General features: G+C 44.4%; 1 protein-coding gene across 11 annotated transcripts in view; it reads left to right on the top strand.

Annotated features, from left to right (window-relative positions):
- Window positions 1-2729: 2729 nt before the first annotated feature.
- PPP3CB (protein phosphatase 3 catalytic subunit beta) overlaps window positions 2730-20922 on the top strand; it is a 64137-nt gene continuing 45944 nt past the window's right edge. For 8 of the 11 annotated variants that reach the window (XM_070057008.1, XM_070057007.1, XM_051823062.2 and 5 more), the window contains exon 1: window positions 2730-2927. In XM_070057008.1, the coding sequence (XP_069913109.1) occupies window positions 2843-2927 (85 nt within the window). In that variant the 5' untranslated portion in view covers window positions 2730-2842. 11 annotated transcript variants of the gene reach the window in all.

The following is a 20922-nucleotide window of genomic DNA, read 5'->3' as shown; positions in this document are numbered from 1 at the left end:
TCCCTTGTCATTCTTCCCTTTTGTATGCTTTTGGTCTTTTTTAATTGGGGTGGGGAGGACTGGACATAAAAACGAAGTGGTTTGTGACTGAGTGAAAGTGAGGGGCCGGAGGAGCCAAGAGATACACACGCAAGGTGGGAGTCAATGGATTCTAAAATAGAGTGCCTTTTCTTGTCACTACTGCTAATAGCATATTTCCTATCCCTTTCCTGCCAGTACTCAATACACCACACGTTACATACTTCCTTCCTCCATTCCTTAGGGAAGATTATTCTGGGTACTTGAACTCTTCTTACAGACTAATTCAAATTCAGGTACTCTTGGTGCCTTCCTGCTGCCTCCCTGGTTTGTGATGTGCCTCCTGTCCCTTCCTTGTCCTCTTCCCATGGCAACCCCTTCCCTTTCTCCTGGGGAGTTACCATCACCCTGCTGCACTCCTGAGAGCCCCTCCCCTCTAAAGTTATTTTGTGTGCAAAGAGGAGGACCCATTGGGCTTTTCCTCTTTTCTCCCAGGTCTCAGGATCATTCTGATTAACACCAAGAAGAGGTACAAAGGTACTCTCTGAGACTCTGGACTCTTGATTATCACCAGACATTGCGAACTGATTCTCAGCACGTGTTTTATTTGAGCAAGAGGATGCGCAGGAATTTTTCAGTCCATCCCACTTGCATCCTATACTATCAAGATACAAGGGTATTTTTAAAAGTTCGTGGAAAAATGGAATTAGAAGATATGTTTATTTTGGGGCAAAAATTTTGAATTCCATACCAACAAGTAGTCTTAAGAAAGTTCATAGAGGCCGGCGCCACAGCTCAATAGGCTAATCCTCTGCCTGCGGCGCCAGCACACCGGGTTCTAGTCCTGGTCAGGGCACTGGATTCTGTCCTGGTTGCTCCTCTTCCTGTCCAGCCCTCTGCTGTGGCCCGGGAGTGCAGTGGATGATGGCCCAGGTGCTTGGGCCCTGCACCCGCATGGGAGACCAGGAGAAGCACCTGGCTCCTGGCTTCAGATCAGCGTGGTGCGCCGGCCGCAGTGGCCATTGGGGGGTGAACCAATGGAAAAGAAAGGCCTTTCTCTCTGTCTCTCTCTCTTACTGTCCACTCTGCCTGGAAAAAAAAAATAATAATAAAGTTCATAGAAAATGTGTATTATGAAAATACTATGCATGGTTGGAACAATTTTTCTTTTGAAAGATTTATTTATTTGAAAAGCAGAGTGACAGAGAGCAAGAGACAGATAAAGAGAGCAAGATCTTGCATCTGCTGGTTGACTCCTCAAATGGTCAGATGGCCAGAGTGGGTCACTAGGCCAAGGCCAGAAGCCTAGAACTCCATCTGCGTCTCCCCTTTGGGTGGCTAGGCCATCTTCTGCTGTTTTCCCAGGTGCATTAGCAGGGAGCTGGATTGGAAGTAGAGCAGCCAGGAGTCAACCAGTACTCATATTTGATGCTGGTGTTGCAGGGCTGGCTTAGCCTGGTGCGCCACAAACCTGGCCCAAGATTTGAAAAATGTCTTGCACAAAAATATATTTATGTTTTCATTCCATTTTTTCATAAACCTTTTTCTCTCAATTTTATTAGAACGGCAGAGAAACAAACAGATCTCCTATCCTCTGGTTTACTCCTCAAATCCCTGCAACAGCCAGGGCTGGGCCAGGCCAGAACTAGAAATCTGAAACTCCATTTGGGTCTTCCACATGAGTGGCAGGGGTGCACGTACTTGAACCATCATTTTTACCCCCAGGGAGTGCAATTCATAGGCAGCTGTATTGGAATCAGAGTAGCCAGGACCTGAACAAGGCACTTGGCTATAGGATGCAGATGTTTCAAGCAGCAATTTAACCACTGTGTCAAATGCCTGTTGTCTCCACAAACTTTTTAAAGTACCCTCATAAACAGACAGTGGATATGCTGGTTCCTATCCATATCCTTAGTAGATATTCTTCTAATAATTATGGATCGACAGACAGTCCTTGTCCCTCTGCTCCATTCCCCACGAATGTCACTCAGTCACTTTGATCTCTAGAGAGGTCCCATAGGTTACCCAGGCCCAGATTCTGTGTGTGCACAGAAATAAGGAATTCGTTTCCAATTTCCTATTTACTCTACTTTCCGAATCTATTTTCTGCATGAATCAAGAGGGAGGCTGTGTCTTTTTCAGGTGGATTCTGCAGATTATTCGAACATCTGGCGGTGTCATCCTCTTACTTCTCCTTACCTGTTTTGATTCTTAACCCTTGGAGCTTGGCCTGCTTCAGCTGCGTTTTAAACCTGTGCCTTCAGACTCTTGACAATTCCAGAGTCTAGACACAAGGGCCAGAATTCTTTCCAAACTCCATTTTGAAAATCTTCCCTTCTTGGCTGGAGAACCTATAATGTCTCCTATGTTCTTATCCCGTCCACCCTTTAGTACTCAGATCTGGTAGCTAAATTGTGATACATTTGGTTCTCTGTTAGTAGCAGATTCTGAAGTTTAATCACCTCTCCCCATTTTACTATTAGCTGCATGACAGCCGGTGTAGTTTCCTTGCTTTCATTTATCCCAGCAGCCAGCTACAGACTGTCCCTTCTCCTCACCCTCTTTTGTTTCTGTACGCAAAGAAATTTTAACCTGATCCCTTGGCCTCGTCCCGTTTCTCTTCTAGCCTCAGTAATTTTGCCCAAGTCCCTAGAGCCTGCCCCGCCCCCGCCCCCGCACGCGCGGTGCATGCCGGTCTTAGCCCCTCTGTAGGGAACGAGGGTCCGCCATGTTCCCCGGCGGGGCCGCCGCTTGGCTCTGGTAGCCGCCGCCCCCGCCCCCAAACCCCGCCCGGCCCAACGCCTAGCCGAGCCCCGGGCCCAGCATGGCCGCCCCGGAGCCGGCGCGGGCCGCACCGCCCCCACCCCCGCCCCCGCCGCCCCCTCCCGGGGCTGACCGCGTCGTCAAAGGTGAGAGGTGGACGAAGCCCTGGGGGCCTGGCCTGAGGAGCTGTGTGTGGAGGGCGGGCGGGAGACCGTCCCCTCGGGAGCGGGCCCGGAAGGGCGGGCGAGTGACTGGCTGCCTCCCCTGGGGAGTGGCCCCTGGGCGGGCCCCTATGGGCTGGGCTGAGTCGGTGGCGGTGGCTCCGCGATCTCCCGGTTGCCGTCAGGCCGGGGCGAGGGTTTTGCTCTCGGGGTTTCCTAGCCCCAGGGCTGAGGCTGCTAGCTGCAGTGAGCCCCTTTTCTTTTTCTCCTCGGCCTGTCGTCGCGGCGCAGGGCCCGCGATGAGCTTCCTGCTCCGCAACAGCTGCACTTCTGGCTTGCCGGGGCGGACCGAGGGGCTTGGAGACCTTCAGCCACGCGGGGCCGGGCGATGAGCAGTCAGAAATTGCCTCGGCTTTGGCCCACGCCTGCTCCCCAGTGACAGCCGTCCGCCCTATCCGCGCTTAGCCAGCGCCAGCCGCAGGGGTTCGCGCTTGCCTCTCAGGTGCCATCCCGCAAGCAACTGGGGGAACCGTATGGTATTGCACAAGGGTGAGGGGTAGAGGCCGGCTTTGGGAGCCCAGGCTTTAAGTGCAGAATAGGAGTGAAAAGCAGTATAAAAGAAGAATGAAAGCATCGTGGGGAGAAAACAGCTATTTACTGGGAAAGCTGTGAACACTGGTCAAAAGGGGTTTACCTACCCCTCCTCTGGACACACGCCCCCACACATTTCCTAGAAGAAAAAAATGTTTCGGAGCCAGGGAGAATATGGATTTTTAGTCGTAAAAGGCTAGCAGGTTAAAATGGAGAATCTAACGGCTGATTGAGAGTTGTTTGAGTCCAGGATTTCTGGGAGAGCCCATCAACTTCAAACACTGCTGTGGAGGTTAAAAACAGAGTATGAAGTGAGTTTTCTTCACCGGATAGCTGGGTCAATAAATTGATATTATTGTTGAATAAATGTTTCGTAATTTGTATTACACTTATTTTTAAAATATAATTTTTAAATGATTTTTTCTTTCAGCTTTTCACATATACTGTCACAGTGTTTAAACAGCCTTTTTTTTTTTTGAAATCTGACCCCATATTTTCAGTAAAATATTTAAAAACAAAACTTTTCCCTTTATGAGGGCTTTTAAAAATTATTTTAAAAAATTTCAATCTGATCCTTCTTTCCTTCTTAAAAGAATAGCACTGATTTGTACGGAGGCTAATTTTGATTATATTAAAAGTTGATAGTTTATCCAGTTGGGCCCAGCACTGGAATGAACTGAATAGTTAAAGGAATTTTTGTCCTGAGAAATCCTTTTAAAAGAGAAAAAAAATTCTGGTAGCTCAGGCATTCATTATATCAATAAATCCTGGACTTTTATATGGGTGGGAACAGGGAACATTGGCTGCAGCTTCATTTTCTGACTATATTTCTTTGTTGTATGTTCATTTCCCTGGGTACTTTTCACTGTTAAATGGAATAACCAATCATATTCCTGAACAATGAGTTTACACCATCTTTATGCTTGTGAATCTTCTTGTTCCTTGTCATATATATGATAATTATTTTCTGTACTGCTTTAATGAAGTAAAAATAAGATTCCAAAAATAAGGCAGATAGATTCCTTTAGGGCCTGAGTTGTGAATCTAAAACACAGTCATATTTGCAGTTTGTTGCCATTCATTAAAAGTCATTTGATTTAGGATAAGCCGGAAAGGAGCTTGTCAGTATAGTTAAGCAAAGCTCATGGTTATCCTATCTTGTGCTATTGTGGAGGCAACTTTCATTTCCTTAGGGAGTTTGTTAGCCAATTTGAATGTCTGTTATGGATCACACACTTAGAAATAGTGTGTAATAGGCCAGTGCTGTGGCTCAATACGCTAATCCTCCCCTGTGGCGCCGGCACACTGGGTTCTAGTCCCGGTCGGGGCGCTGGATTCTGTCCCGGTTGCTCCTCTTCCAGTCCAGCTCTCTGCTGTAGCCCGGGAGTGCAGTGGAGGATGGTCCAAGTGCTTGGGCCCTGCACACGCATGGGTGACCAGGAGGAAGCACCTGGCTCCTGGCTTCGGATCAGTGTGGCGTGCCGGCCGCAGTGGCCATTGGGGGGTGAACCAACGGGGAAAAAAGGAAGACCTTTCTCTCTGTCTGTCTCTCTCTCACTGTCCACTTTGCCTGTCAAAAAAAAAAAAAAAAAAAAAAGTAGTGTGTAATAGACTACTTTTCACTGTTCATGGTGGGTAGGAGCTTCCTGGCCAGTTCATGAGACATTCACCTTTTGTGTGGATTCACAAATCTACTTTTCAATTTCATCTTAAGGCTTCTTGCATTCAAAATTGAATAATTCTACCATAATGCTACATTTGGTGATAGAGAACCCTGATCCTGAAGAAAATAGACCTCTCTTCTAGTTCAATTTAAGTTCAGCTTTTTTTTTTTTTTTTTTAAGATTTATTTATTTTATTCGTAAGGCAAAGTTAAAGAGAAAGGGAGAGATCTTCCATCTGCTGGTTCACTTCCCAGGTGGCTGCAAGGAAGTCAGGAGCATCCTTTGGGTCTCCCACAGTCGTGGCAGGGACCTAAGCACTTGGGCCATCTTTCACTGCTCTCCAGGGGACTAACAGGGAGCTAGATCGGAAGTGGAGAAGCTAGGAATCAAACCGGTGCTGAAAGTGGTGGCTTAACCCACTATGCCAGAGTGCTGGCCCCAAGTTAAACTTGTTAAAATCTAGTTTTAAGTGCAGGATGTAATGTTAGTTTTGCATCTGTACCATTTTGTATTGGTAACATGGAGACTGTTGTTGACATTGGATACAAGTGACCCTTTACTACCTTAGAACATTTCCTTATTGTCTCTAGATTTTTTGCTTTATACATCTAGTTAGAAGGCCTACACTGTATGGTCACATGGATTTTTAAAGTTACATAGATTTGGGGCCGGCGCCATGATACAGTGGGTTAATCCTCCGCCTTTGGTGCTGGCATCCTCTATGGGTGCTGGTTTGAGTCCAAGCTGCCCCTCTTCCAATCCAGCTCTCTGCCATGACTTGGACCCCTGTACCCGCATAGGAGACCAGGAGGAAGCACCTGGTTCCTGGCTTCGAATTGGCACAGCACCGACCGTTGCGGCCATCTGGGAAGCGAACCAATAGAGGGAAGACTCTCTCTCTCTCTCCCTCTCACTGTCTATAACTCTACCTCTCAAATAAATAAATAAATAAAATCTTTTTTAAAAAAAGTAAAAAGATAAGAGACATGCACATTCTTTAGAAAAAAATTTACATAGATTTTTCTGTATTTAATATCAGATGTCTGAAATTCACTTTTTGTAAAATTTGGTAGCTTTGAGTATTATATAAATGTGATGAATTGATCACTGAAATTATTAGTGGCAAGTTCCTGTCAGTGGATATGGGTGATTAGGTTTGAAGTTAGTTAAGTTTTTTTTTTTTTTTTTTTTTTTTTTTTAAGATTTATTTGTTTGAATGGCAGAGGGACAGAGAGAAAGGGAAAGACTGAAATATTCCATCTGTGGTTCAGTTCCCAAATAGCCGCAATGATGAGACTGGGCCAGGCTGAAGCCAGGAGCTTAGAATTCCTTCTGGGTCTCCCATGTGGATGGAAGGGGCCAAAATACTAAAATCTGCTGACTTCCCAGGCACATTATTAGCAGGGAGGTGGGATTGGAAACAGAGCAGTGGGATATTAGCATCATAGGTAGCCGCTTAGCCCTCTGTACCACAACACTGGCCTCCAGTTAAATTCATTTCTGATCCTACTCCAGCAGCTGGCTCAGGTCAGATTCGGCCTGTTTAAAGATTAATATAAGGGCTGGCACTGTGGTGCAGTAGGTTAATCCTCCACCTGGGGCGCCGGCATCCCATGTGGGCACCGGTTCTAGTCCTGGCTGCTCCTCTTCCAATCCAGCTCTCTGCTCTGGCCTGGGAAAGCAGTAGAAGATGGCCCAAGTCTTTGGGCCTCTGCACCCACGTGGGAAACCAGGAAGAGGCACCTGGCTCCTGGCTTCGGATCGGCGCAGCTCCAGCCGTTGCAGCCATTTGGGGAGTAAACCAATGGACAGAAGACCTTTCTCTCTGTCTCTCCCTCTCATTGTCTGTAACTCTACCTCTCAAATAAATAAATAAAATCTTAAAAATAAAGATTGATATAAAAAGTTAAATAAAAAGTTTGACAAATCAAATGACTCAGATAATAAATGCTTTTAAAACTATATTTTCTTGCCGGCGCCGCGGCTCACTAGGCTAATCCTCCGCCTAGCGGCGCCGGCACACCAGGTTCTAGTCCCGGTTGGGGCGCCGGATTCTGTCCCGGTTGCCCCTCTTCCAGGCCAGCTCTCTGCTGTGGCCCAGGAGTGCAGTGGAGGATGGCCCAGGTGCTTGGGCCCTGCACCCCATGGGAGACCAGGAAAAGCACCTGGCTCCTGGCTCCTGCCATCGGATCAGCGCGGTGCGCCGGCTGCAGCGCGCCGGCCGCGGCGGCCATTGGAGGGTGAACCAACGGCAAAGGAAGACCTTTCTCTCTGTCTCTCTCTCTCACTGTCCACTCTGCCTGTCAAAAAAAAAAAAAAAAAAAAAAAAAAAAAAAAACAACTATATTTTCTTAAGCATTTTTCTATTCTTTAGTAAATTGGAAATAAAAATGGAAACACTAGAAAATATATCTCTTTGTATATGCATGTGTGCTTTACTGCCACAACAGAGAAATTGGTGTGGTTACTTAAATCACAAATTCCTGAATTTGTGTATATTGTTTTCCTTCCTTCCTCCAAAATTTATTTGTATTGTTCATGTATTTTCTGTTTTTTCTTAAGATACTTTAAATATACAGTTTTTGTTGTATAGACTAGGTCCCCAATTTGTAAAGCTAGATTGTTGCTTGAGATTATCAAGTCTGATAGTTTTTTTTTTTAATTAAACAAATTATTTACTTTCATCTACTTAAAAGGCAGAGCTACAGAGAGAAAGAGAAAGAGAGGTATGTTCTATCTATGGGTTCACTTCCCAGAGGCCCAGACCAGCTGGGGCCTGACCAGGCAGAAGCCAGGAGTCCAGAACTCCATCTGGATCTCCCACAAGGGTGGCAGGGGCTCAGGCCTTGGGCCATCATTTGCTGCCTCTTAGGATTCATTAGCAGGAATCTGGATCAGAGTGGAGTGGCTAGGCACCCCAGTATAGGATATGGGCATCCCAAATGGTGGTTTACCACTCTGCATCTTAGCACCCACAGCAAGTCTCTTAGTGTTGAAACAAAAATTCAGTTTTATCACTTAACGTTGTCTATTCTGTGTATATATTCATTTTTAGCACCTATAGGATGAGTCATTTTCTTTTACATTCAACATTTTTTTCCAGTTTTCTAGATTATATTATTGGACTTTCTGTGTATGCGTGTGTGTGTGTGTTTTATTTTTAAGCTGATATATTTCTGATGGGCAGTTCTTACTTTTTTTTAGGTTCTGTTGCCAGCCACTTGTCTTATAAACCTAAGGTCATTTGCCTAAAGTGTTTTCCAGTACCTTAGCTTTATTAGGATTCCTTATTTTTCATTATAAATTTTCAGATGACCCACATAGGTTTTAGGGTTATGTTGCTAGTTTCATTATAATTTAAAGCAGCTTGATTTTTACTTGTTGCTTACAAAGTCTATTTTATTTACTTAGTTATATGTGAAGACAGTTATCTGTGTAAAAATAAATGATGACTTTTCTTTTCCACTCCCCCATTAAACTGTTAACCATATTAAAATAAATCGTAAGTACAAGGTGTCCTAGAGAAAGTGAAGGATCAGAATATAATATATATGTGTGTGTGTCTGTGAGGGAGAGAGAAAGAGATGTAGAGAAAAAGGTGGGAAGGGAGGAGGAACACACTGTGGTAATAAGTTATTTTAAAAGGAAAATACCTGCCGGCGCCGCGGCTCACTAGGCTAATCCTTCGCCTGCGGCGCCGGCACACCAGGTTCTAGTCCCGGTCAAGGCGCCGGATTCTGTCCCGGTTGCTCCTCTTCCAGTCCAGCTCTCTGCTGTGGCCCGGGAGTGCAGTGGAGGATGGCCCAGGTCCTTGGACCCTGGACCTGCATGGGAGACCAGGAGAAGCACCTGGCTCCTGGCTTCGGATCAGCATGGTGTGCCGGCTGCAGCGTTCCGGCCACAGCGGCCATTGTGGGGGCGAACCAACGGAAAAAGGAAGACCTTTCTGTCTGTCTCTCTAACTGTCCACTTTATCTGTCAAAAAAATAAAAATTAAAAATAAAAAAAGGAAAATACCATGCAGGAAATACAGCTGCTCAATAGTGAGGCAGAAGCTTCAGATTCCAGAGCTACTAAATGAATTGTCAAGAATTTTAAGGAAAAGTTTGGTGGAAAGAACCTTAATTTATTAATTGAGATGTGTTTTAGTGCCAATTATATGACTTCAGTTCCATCATAAGTTTAGGGATTGGTGTTGTGGCACAGTGGGTTAAGCTGCAACCTGCAGCACCGCCATCCCATATGGAGTCCCTGTTGCTCCACTTTTGAAAGCAGCAGAGGACCACCCACGTGTTTGGGCCCCTGTACCCATGTGGGAGATCCAGAAAAAGCTCCTGGCTCCTGGCTTCCAACTGGCCCAGCCCCAGTCATTGTGGCCATTTGGGGAGTGAACCAGGAAGACTCTCTCTCTCTCTCTCTCTCTCTCTCTCTCACTCTCTCTGTCTCTGTCTCTCCCTTTATCTGTAACCCTGCCTTTCAAATACGTAACTTAAATCTTTATAAAAAAAAGTTTATGTACAGATGTGAAATAAACTGAAGTTAATTGGGCATCCTTGTATGTAAAATTTATTTTGGAACATCCAGGTAGTCAAATAGCAAATATTTTTAAAATGTCTACTGTATGCTTAATAACTGTAAGTAGATAACAGAAGTATGAAAGATACTGTTGATCCCTGGGGAAATAGGTATTCATGAAAAGTTAATAATGCAATAAATATGGATATGATTAATGATTGCCAGATTACGTGTTAGAGCCAGTGGCATGGCTGAGTTCAAAGGAAGTAGTGATGATTCTCGGCTGGAGTGGTCTAAGAAGGGTTTTTATGGGAGGAAATGGGCCCTTAAAGGATGGGTCTGATTAAAATAGGCAGAGGAGGAGACCATTTATTTTTGCAGCATTTTGTTTAAAGATTTATTTGAAAGAGTTAGAGAGGGAGAGAGAGAGAGAGATTTTTTCCATCTGCTGGTTCATTCCCCAAATGGCCGCAATAGCCAGGGCTGGTCCAGGCTGAATCTGGAAGCCTGGAACTCTATACAGATTTCATATGGGTGCCAGGGGCCTAACTACTTGGACCATCTGCTGTTGTTTTCTCAGGCACATTAGCAGGGGGCTGGATGGGAAGTGGAATAGCCGGGATGCAAAGTGACACCTATATGATTGTGCCAGTGCTGTAGGCAGTGGCTTAACCGGCTGTAACCCAATGCCAATCCCTGTTTGTACAGCATTTATGGACTGTGTGCATAAATGTGACACTGGATACAAAATTGAAAAGATACTAAGAATGAGGATTCTCCTGGAGTGCTGGAGGCCTGGTGGGAGAGATTATTGTAAATAATATAATGAATTAGGCATGAAGTGTTATTGAAACTAGAGAAGTAACTGTCTTACTTGAAGATAAAACATCACTAAAAGAATAATGTCTTGAGGTAGTCCTTAAAGTATGAGAATTTCTCCAGACAGAAGGTAGGGCTGGAGTACGGAAAACAGGCACAGATGGGTTGGAGTTTGAAAAAGTTTACAAAGTACTTGGCAAGAATGTCAGGAAATTAAGTTGGAAAGGATCTTTTGTATACCAAGTTGAGGAGCTGAAACTTGAGTTAGTAAACACTAAAGTCTCTGGATGATTAAAGATAGAAACTGTATAGAGTCAAAATGCCTGGGTTTGAATTCTAGTTCTGCTTAATAACATTCTTCATGAGCAAATTTTCTCATCTGTAAAATAGAGTTAAATAAGGTCTTATTTTCAGATTTTGGAGGATTAATGGATACAATACATGTGAAATTTGAACTATGGTGCCTGGCCTGGTGCATGATAAATGTTTAGCCACTAATACTAACCATTATTACTATTTTTTTTTGTTGTTGTTGTTAAAGTAAGATCTTGGATCTTAACGGCTGCACCTACACTTCCCCTTCTTCCTTCCTTCCTTCCTTCCTTCCTTCCTTCCTTCCTTCCTTCCTTCCTTCCTTCCTTCCTTCCTTCCTTCCTTCCTTCCTTTCTTTCTTTCTCAGAGTGGACATTGAGAGAGAGAGACAGAAAGGTCTTCCTTTTGCCGTTGGTTCACCCTCCAATGGCCGGCGCGCTGCGGCTGGCGCACTGCAGCCGGCGCACCGCGCTGATCCGAAGGCAGGAGCCAGGTGCTTCTCCTGGCCTCCCATGGGGTGCAGGGGCCAGGAACTTGGGCCATCCTCCACTGCCTTCCCGGGCCACAGCAGAGAGCTGGCTTGGAAGAGGGGCAACCGGGACAGAATCCGGCACCCCAACCGTGACTAGAACCCCGTGTGCCGGCGCCGCTAGGTGGAGGATTAGCCTATTGAGCCGCGGCGCCGGCCACTAACCATTATTATTATTGAAGGCTTTAAAGTAGAAATAAGTGACCTGGTAGCTGGGTTTTTGATAACTGCTACTGGTAGTATTGTGTAAAGCAAATTATTAGAAGGGGAAGATTATCTAGTTAAAAGATTAATGGAGGGCTGGCATTGTGGTGCAGCGGGTTAAAGCCCTGGCCTGAAGCGCCAGCATCCCATATGGGCACCGGTTCGTGACTTGGCTGCTCCTCTTCTGATCCAGCTCTCTGCTGTGGACTGGGAAAGCAGTAGAAGATGGCCCAAGTCCTTGGGCCCCTGAACCTGTGTGGGACACCCAGAAGAAGCTCCTGGCTCCTTGTGGCCATCTGGGGAGTGAACCATCTGTCGGAAAACCTCTTTCTCTGTCTTGACCTCTCTCTGTAACTGTCTTTCAAATAAATAAAAATAAATCATAAAATAAAAAAAAAAAGATTAATGGAATAGGGCTGGCGCTGTGGCTTAGTAGGTTAAGCTTCCACCTGCATTGCTGGCATCCCATGTGGGTGCCTGTTCCTGTCCTGGCTGCTCTTTTTCCTCTCCAGCTCTTTGCTAATGGCCTGGGAAAGCAGTACAAGATGGCCCAAGCGCTTGGGCCCCTGCACCCTGGGAGAGACTGGCTTCGGATTGGCCCAGCTCTGTCCGACCATTTGGGGAGTGAATGAGCAGATGAAAGACCTCTTTTTCTCTCTCTCCCTCCCTCTCTCTGTGCTTCTGCCTCCCTGTAACTCTGCCTCTCAAATAAATAAATAAATCTTTAAAAAAAAGATGAATGGAATTGTTCAAGTAAGGTATGACCGGCCGGCGCCGTGGCTCACTAGGCTAATCCTCCGCCTTGCGGCGCCGGTACACCGGGTTCTAGTCCCAGCTGGGGCACCGGATTCTGTCCCGGTTGCCCCTTTTCCAGGCCAGCTCTCTGCTGTGGCCAGGGAGTGCAGTGGAGGATGGCCCAAGTACTTGGGCCCTGCACCCCATGGGAGACCAGGAGAAGCACCTGGCTCCTGCTATCGGATCAGCGTGGTGCGCCGGCCGCAGCGCGCCGGCCGCGGCGCGCCGGCCGCGGCGGCCATTGGAGGGTGAACCAACGGCAAAGGAAGACCTTTCTCCCTGTCTCTCTCTCTCACTGTCCACTCTGCCTGTCAAAAAAAAAAAAAAAAAAGAAAGAAAAGAAAAAAGGTATGACCAAGGCATAGTTAAGGGAAAGAGAGAAACCAGATATGACACAAATTCCAAATAATATTGAGAATAAACATATTAGTATATTGGAGAAGTGGTTGGTTGGGAATGAAGCAGGTGAACAATATTTTTTTTTTAAGATTTATTTATTTGAAAGTCAGACTTATATAGAGAGGAGAGAGAGAAAGAGAGGGGTCTTCCATCTGATGGTTCACTCCCCAGTTGGCCACAACGGTTCACTCCCCAGTTGGCTGCAACGGCCGTAGCTGCACAAATCTGAAGCTAGGAGCTTCTTCTGAGTCTCCTGTGTGGGTGCAGGGACCCAAGGACTGGGGCCATCTTCTACTGCTTTCCCAGGCCATAGCAGAGAGCTGGATTGGAAGTGGAGCAGCTGAGACTAGAACCGGTGCCCATATGGGATGTCGGCACTTCAGGCCGGGGCATTAACCCACTGCGCCACAGCGCCACCCCCGAACAATATTTCTGTAGTAAACAAAATCAGACTAATTTTGCTTTAGGGGATCTGTTGGTTAATTGCGGTTGGAGTGACCTCTAAAAGACTGAGATTGGTAAAATTCAAAAAAACTTTGAAAAAAATTCAGGGTTTTCTTTTTCTTTATTTTGTAGTTGTTAAGAGACTACCTATTTTTTTTTTTTTTTTGTAGTAGGTTAATCTAGCTCTAGGAGGAGGGAGAGTAGAGATTATTTAGATTTTTCTAGTAAACATTTTGATAAGAACTTGAACAGGCATCACAACAAGGTTATTGTAAGAAAATTGAGAAGATTTGAAGGATCAGGACTTGGGAGTCCAGAAAGAACAATGACACAGAAATTTTAAGTCTGAGCACCAGGGGGTGGTAATACCACCATATGAAAGATAAGCCAGGAAGGGGAACCAATTTTGAGAAAAATTTAAGAAAAATGTGTTGTATTCAGAAAACTACCACAAATTAAAAGGTACCCATAGAATTGCTTGAAATTTTGAAGGCAGTGCTGTTGAATTTATTGTCTTTGCCTAAGAGCATGTGCCATACTTATGCCTCTGGCAGGTCTTCATGATGAGGAGCCTTTATTTTTCTTTTTTTTTTTTTATTTGACAGGTAGAGTTATAGACAGTGAGAGAGAGAGAGAGAGAGACAGATAGACAGACAGACAGAGAGAAAGGTCTTCCTTCCATTGGTTCACTCCCCAAATGGCTGCTACGGCGGGCGATGCGCGGATCCGAAGCCAGGAGCCAGGTGCTTCTCCTGGTCTCCCATGTGGGTGCAGGGCCCAAGCATTTGGGCCATCCTCCACTGCCCTCCCAGGCCACAGCAGAGAGCTGGACTGGAAGAGGAACAACTAGGACTAGAAGCAGCATCCATATGGAATGCCGGTGCCACAGGCAGAGGATTAACCAAGTGAGCCACGGTGCCGGCCCTGAGCCTTTATTTTTTCGAAAGAAAAGTGTCATTGTGTTGGTATAATGACAGATGGTAATGGAACAGTATTCTGAAGATTTCAGTTTGAACCATTGCCCTCTTTACTAGTCAAAATACCTTGGGAAGCCACTTACAGTCTCTGAACCTTTTATCTCATTTGTGAAGTGGAGTTGAAATGTGCCTTCCCAAACACACAGAGAATCATGTAGAATTATATATGTGAAAGTATTTGGTAGATCTCTGTAAATATGTTGTCACTGCTACATAAATTAGTGTTAAGATATACAAGCTTTTTAGACACTGTAACTAGTATTTCATTAGTTCAGTAAACATATCTATGTTCTAATCACTAGATTTAAGAAATGGAAGACATAATCCCCCTTTCCTTCTAGCAGCTTAAGCTGGGAAAGGAGACAGATATTTATAGTGAAATTGTTAAGTGCCGTATTTTAAGTGTATATCATGTGCTTTGCTATGGGATAGCAAAGGAGAGGCCTGGCACCATTAGTTTAGTAAGATTAGAAAAAGTTTTTAAGAATTATAACACTGAAATGAAGTTTAAAGACCAGGAGAAGATAAGCAAAAGATGGGAATAGTGTACACCAAAACACTAGCACTTACCATTTAGAGAAAAAGAAAGTGATGTAGTTTAAAAGATGAAGTTAATGTTTAGAGTGTATGTAGAAAGTATCTGGGAACTGAGGTAGTGGCAAAAGTTGAGGGTGGAAATATAGGCAGATGTCAGAGCATGAGGGATTTTATGCCATGTTAAGAAAGAGAGTTTAGATTTTATGTAGTGAAGCTAGTTTCAAAACACGAAAATGTTAGAATTTGAATTTTAGAATACTCTCTAATATGGAACATGGATAAAATAGAAAATATTGTATTTTTAAAAATATTTTATTATTTGAAAGGCAGAGTTACAGAGTGGCAGAGGCAGAGAGAGAGAGAGATGGAGGTATTCCGTCTTCTGGTTCACTCCTCAAATGTGCCAATCCGAAGCTAGGATCCAGGAGCTTTTTCTGGATCTCCCACATGGGTGCAGGGGCCCAAAGACTTGGATCAATTTCCACTGCTTTCCCAGGCCATAGCAGAGAGCTGGATCGGAAGTGGAGTAGCTGGTACTAGAACCAGCGCCCATATGGGATGCCGGCACTGTAGGTGACACCTTTACCCTCTATGCCACAGCACCATCCCTGAAAAGTTTGTAATTGTAATAATTCAGCAGGGACAGGGGAGGGGAGTCCTTATTTAGTCTCTCCAGGGACCAAAGGGACAAAACACACTGGAGAATTATTTAGGACCTAGTAACTGTATAGAATAAGGAAAAAGGAAATGTCTAGGATAATTCCCAAATTAATCAGGTAACTTTTGGTTATGACTTAGAAGGAAAGGTGGTCTTCAATTTTATGCATACTAAATTTGCAATAGCTGTAGAACATTCAAGTGGAAATATTTGGAAGTTTAATATGGATCTAGAATTTAGGGATGAGATCTGACTTAATTGATCTATATGGAAGATCTCAAAATATAAATGATAGGTGAAGCTGTAATGTTGATGAATGAGATCATTAATACAGAGTAGTAAGAGAAGGAGCAAAGGACAGAATCCTAGGGTATGCATTGACATTTAGGATTGAGCAAAGAAAGTCCAGGTGCCAGTGTTCATCTTAGCAGTTAAGACACTCTGGGATGCCTGTATTCCGTATAGATGTGCCTGAGTTCTAGTCCCAGTGCCACTCCTGATTCCAGCTTCCTACCAGTGCACATCCTGGGAAGCAGCTCAAGTCCTTGCCACCCATGTGGGAGATCTGATTGAGTTATCAGCCCCTGATTTCAGCCTGACCCAGCTCCAGCTTTTGTGGGCATTTTGATAGTGAACCTTTGGGTTGGAAATCTCTGTCTCTTTGCCTATTAAACAAATAAAAATGAAAAAAAAAATGGTAGGCTAATAAGTTATATCTAAAGAAGTAAGAGTAAAACTAGGTGAGTGATTTCAAGACCCAAAAGAGGCAAAAGTTACAGGATAGGAGAGTAGAGTAGAAGCTAGATAAAGGACGATTGAAGATTACTGGGAAAAATCAAGGACTAGGTAAATTAGAGACTGTATTTGTAGTAGCACAGGACCAAATTTTGATGATTTTATACTCGGCACCCATGTTTATCCAAGAATTGGGATTTTGTCTGGCAGGTAGTGTAAAATGACAAAAGGGCAAAACAGCTGAGTTTGTTGTTTTAATAGTAGACAGATTATGGAATAGCTTCAAAATAATAAGAAATGAAAGTGGCCAGAAGGGAGTTGAGAAGGAGGGGCTTTTCATCCTATTAAAAACAATTAAGGGGCTGGCACTGTGGTGTAGTGGGTAAGGCAGAGAGAAAAAGAGGTCTTCCATCCGATGCTTCACTCCCCAGATGGCTGCAACGGTCAGAGCTGTGCCAATCCAAAGCCAGGAGCCAGGAGCTTCCACCGGGTCTCCCATGTGGGTGCAGGAGTCCAAGGACTTGGGCCATCTTCTTCTGCTTTCCCAGGCCACAGTAGAGAGCTAGAACAGAGGTGGAACAGCCAGGACTCGAACCAGTGCCCATATGGAATGCTGACACTGCAGGCAGCGACATTACCTGCTGTACCACAGTGCCAGCCTCTCATCATTTTTTGTTTCCTAATTAATTAATGTATTTGAAAGGCAGAGTTACAGGGAGGCAGAGGTATTAAAAGAGGTCTTCCATCAGCTGGCTCACTCCCCAGATGGCCGCAACGACTGTAGTTGGGCCAGTGCGAAGCCAGGAGCCAGGAGCTTCTTCTGGGTCTCTGACATGGGTGCAGGGGCCCAAGGAGTTTGGCCATCTTATGCTGCTTTCCCAGGCTATAGCAGAGCTGGATCAGAAGTAGAGCAGCCAGGACTCGAACTGGTGCCTTAGGAGATGCCGTCACTGCTGGTGGCGGCTTTTACCTGCTAGGCCCAGTGCCAGCCCCTCTTTTTTTAAATCTTAAAGTGGGAATTCTAGAGGCCTCAATGCAAAGGACTGGGAGAGAGGGAAATCTTATGAAGGAAAGAAATAACAGAAAAAGACAGAAGTATAAGACTTTATTTTGGACAGCTGCCAGAGTGGCAATGATGGAAGCACAGTGGGATTAACTGACCTGAGGCGTCTGAATGATACTTGTATCAAGTTGTTCATTTGGCTCAGCAGCACTCCAGTTGGAATTGGAGGCTTCTGATAGGGCTAAGAGTTTATAACCTTTATGGAGTATTTGATGACAAGATGAGTTAATTCCCAGGATTCCTTGCCCAGTGGCAGAAATAGTAAAATCTCCGCTTCTCTCCTAATCCTGATCAATCTATATCCTTGGTTTATTTTTCCAGCTTCTTGAATTAAAGCTTTTTAAAGTGTTGTTTTTTATCCTCCATACATTAAATGTGAGTGAAAATACCTTGTGATGGTTTGTAATTACTATACAGCTATATATCCTTTATACCAAAATTTAGATTAGGGGGAAACTTTCAACAGAATATTTTGGTCAAAATGAATATTACAAAATCAAGTTTTCTGCTGCTGGTAATGTGATGATTTGAGATAATTTTGAAGCTCATTAGTTTGTTTTAGCCAATCCTCCGTTTTTGTTTTTTAAGATATATTTATTTATTTGAAAGAGTTACATAGAGAGAAGAGGAGGCAGAGAGAGAGAGAAAGAAGTCTTCCATCTGCTGGGTCACTCCCCAGACGGCTGCAATGGCTGGAGCTGCGCCGATCCGAAGCCAGGAGCCAGGAGCTTCTTCTGGGTCTCCCACATGGGTGCAGGGGCCCAAGGACTTGGGCCATCTCCTACTGCTTTCCCAGGCCATAGCAGAGAGCTGGATTGGAAGTGAAGCAGCTGGGACTCGAATTGGCACCCATATGGGATGTTGACACTGCAGGTGGTGGCTTTACCTGCTATGCCACAGCGCTGGCCCCCAATCATCCATTATTAATTAGCCCTTTTTAGTTGTTCACCATCTATGTCATGCTTACATACATTTTTTAGGTTTGAGTCTGTCTATCACAAATATAGAAGAGCAAGAAAAATAGTCCACAAACTAGGAGGAAAAATATATACTTACATAGTAAGGAAACTGGAAAAGCAGTTTGCTTGAAAATGAATTAGAAATAAAAAAGCAAAACCTTTTAAAGGCTTGAAAACTAGCTGGAAATACTTTAAAATGCCTTGGAAGTTGCGAAATAAAGTAGTAGTAATAGAGAATATGTTTGATCAAAAAACTTTTGAATCCCTGTTGAACAACTTCTTTTAGGCAAAATTGAATTTAGTAATTTTTCTTTGATCAGATCACGTACTGCACCTTCTTCTGCTAAGCAGTTCTAAATATCTTTTTCCCCTTCTCATTTTATCATTCACTGATACATGAAAACTTACTCTTTTGAAATTCCATATTCTCTACTTTGTGTTGTATCATTAGAACAGTTCTGATCCCCTATAGTTTTCATGTACTTTTATCTGTGAATTGATACCATTTCTCTACCACTGAAATTGTACCTGTTTGTTAAAGATGGCCCAGATGGTTTTAAACTGTAAGAACATGCTTTGAGTTTAAACAAACAAACAAACAAAAAAAAAAAAAAGAGAAGGATAGATCTAAAGATATTAACTCATGTGCATGGAGACGGTGTGTACCTTTTTTGTTGTTGTATTTTTTTTTCCCCTCTTCTTCCGTTAAAAAAGATTCTGGCTTTTGATTAAAGAAGAAAAATACTCATCATAACTTGTAGTAGAGCATTCTTAGTGTGCATGAAAGCATGCAGTACCAGCCTAGGGAGACGATGGAGTGGTCCCCCAGGTGGATTTTTTGGGGAAGTTGCGTATTTTGAACAAAATTCAGCCATTAATTGAATTCTATGTTGACAGGAAGTATACATGAGCTAAATGCAGAATCTTAAACAGTTATCTCTTTTCCTAAGTTGAATTTTTAAAAAGATTTTCAGCCGGCGCTGCGGCTCACTAGGCTAATCCTCCGCCTGCGGCGCTGGCACACCGGGTTCTAGTCCTGGTCGGGGCGCCGGATTCTGTCCCGGTTGCCCCTCTTCCAGGCCAGCTCTCTGCTGTGGCCAGGGAGTGCAGTGGAGGATGCCCAAGTGCTTGGGCCCTGCACCCCATGGGAGACCAAGAGAGAAGCACCTGGCTCCTGCCATCGGATCAGCACGGTGCGCCGGCCGCAGCACGCCGGCCATTGGAGGGTGAACCAACGGCAAAGGAAGACCTTTCTCCCTGTCTCTCTCTCTCACTGTCCACTCTGCCTGTCAAAAATAAATAAATAAATAAATAAATAAATAAATAAATAAATAAAAGATTTTCTTGCCTGATGAGAATATGCTAGTTTGATCTTAAAAATTTGTGTTTAAGAGACTTAACCTTATTTTTATAACGACCCAGAACTAGCTCTTGATTTTTTTATTGATCAGTTCATTTAAATGTTGAGTTTTTTTCTAAACGATTGGTTTACTGATAGAGACAAATTTGGCTTAGCAGTCATATGATTTGTTTAATCAGTTTGGAGAAAGATGTACTTGAACTGTTTTAATTTAATTTTATTTTTTTTATTGTTTGTAAGGCAGAGGCAGATAGAGGGAGAGAGGGATAAGGAGAGAGGGAGGGAGGGAGGGGTTCTCCATTTGCTGGTTCGCTTTCCAAATGGCCGCAATGGCGGGAGATGAGCTGATCCGGAGCCAGGAGCTTCCTCCATTCGGGCACAGAGGCCCAAGGACCTGGGCCATCCTCCACTGCCTTCCCAGGCCACAGCAGAGAACTAGACGGAAATGGTTCTCGAACCAGCTCCCACATGGGATGCTGGTACTGCAGATGTGGCTCCACCCACTACGCCACAGTGCTGGCCCCAAATTTTATTATATTTTTAACACTATATTTGGGTAACAGAATATAGTTTGATGTCTTTGTTATGTCTAATGCCTTCATTATGTAATAAAACTTAACAGTGTGGCATAGCAGGTAAAGCTGCCACCTGCAGCTTCGGCATCATGTGATTCATTGTCACAACTGTTCCACTTCTGATTCAGCTTCTTGTTAAGGCCTTGGAAAACAGTGGAAGATGGCCCAAGTGCTTGAGCCTCTGCTACCCACATGGGAGACCTGAAGATGCTCCTGGCTTCAGCTTGGCCAAGTCCTGGCCATTGTAGTCACCTGGGAGAGTGAACCAGCAGGTTCTCCCTCTATCAGTGTAACTCACACTTTCAAATGAATAAATAAATCTTAAAAAAAAAAAAAGGATGGCTCACTTGGTTAATCCTCTGCCTGCAGTGCTGGCATCCTATATGGGCGCCAGATTCTAGTCCCGATTGCTCCTCTTCCAGTCCAGCTCTCTGCTGTGGACTGGGAAAGCAGTAGAAGATGGCCCAAGTCCATTTTGAGAGTGAACCAGCAAATGGAAAATCTCCTCCCACCCTCCCTCCCTCTTTCCCTCTCTCTCTCTCTGGACTCTTTGTAACTGCCTTTCAAATAAAAAAAATCTTTAAAAAGAATTTTTTTTCTAAAAAAGGAGCTACTTTCTAGTTGAGCCTGTACTTATTTTTTTCTTTGTTCTATTTATTTGAAAGAGTTACAGGGGCCACTGTTGTGGTGCAGCAGGTTAAAGCCCTGGCCTGAAGCGCCGGCATCCCATATGGGTGCTGGTTCAACTCCTGGCTGCTCCTCTTCCGATCCAGCTCTCTGCTGTGGACTGGGAAAGCAGTGGAAGATGGCCCAAGTCCTTGGACCCCTGCACCCACGTGGGAGA

The sequence above is a fragment of the Oryctolagus cuniculus genome, chromosome 15 (assembly GCF_964237555.1).
Source record: "Oryctolagus cuniculus chromosome 15, mOryCun1.1, whole genome shotgun sequence".
Classification (NCBI taxonomy): Eukaryota; Metazoa; Chordata; class Mammalia; order Lagomorpha; family Leporidae; genus Oryctolagus; species Oryctolagus cuniculus.
This window is presented reverse-complemented; position numbering and strand designations above follow the sequence as displayed.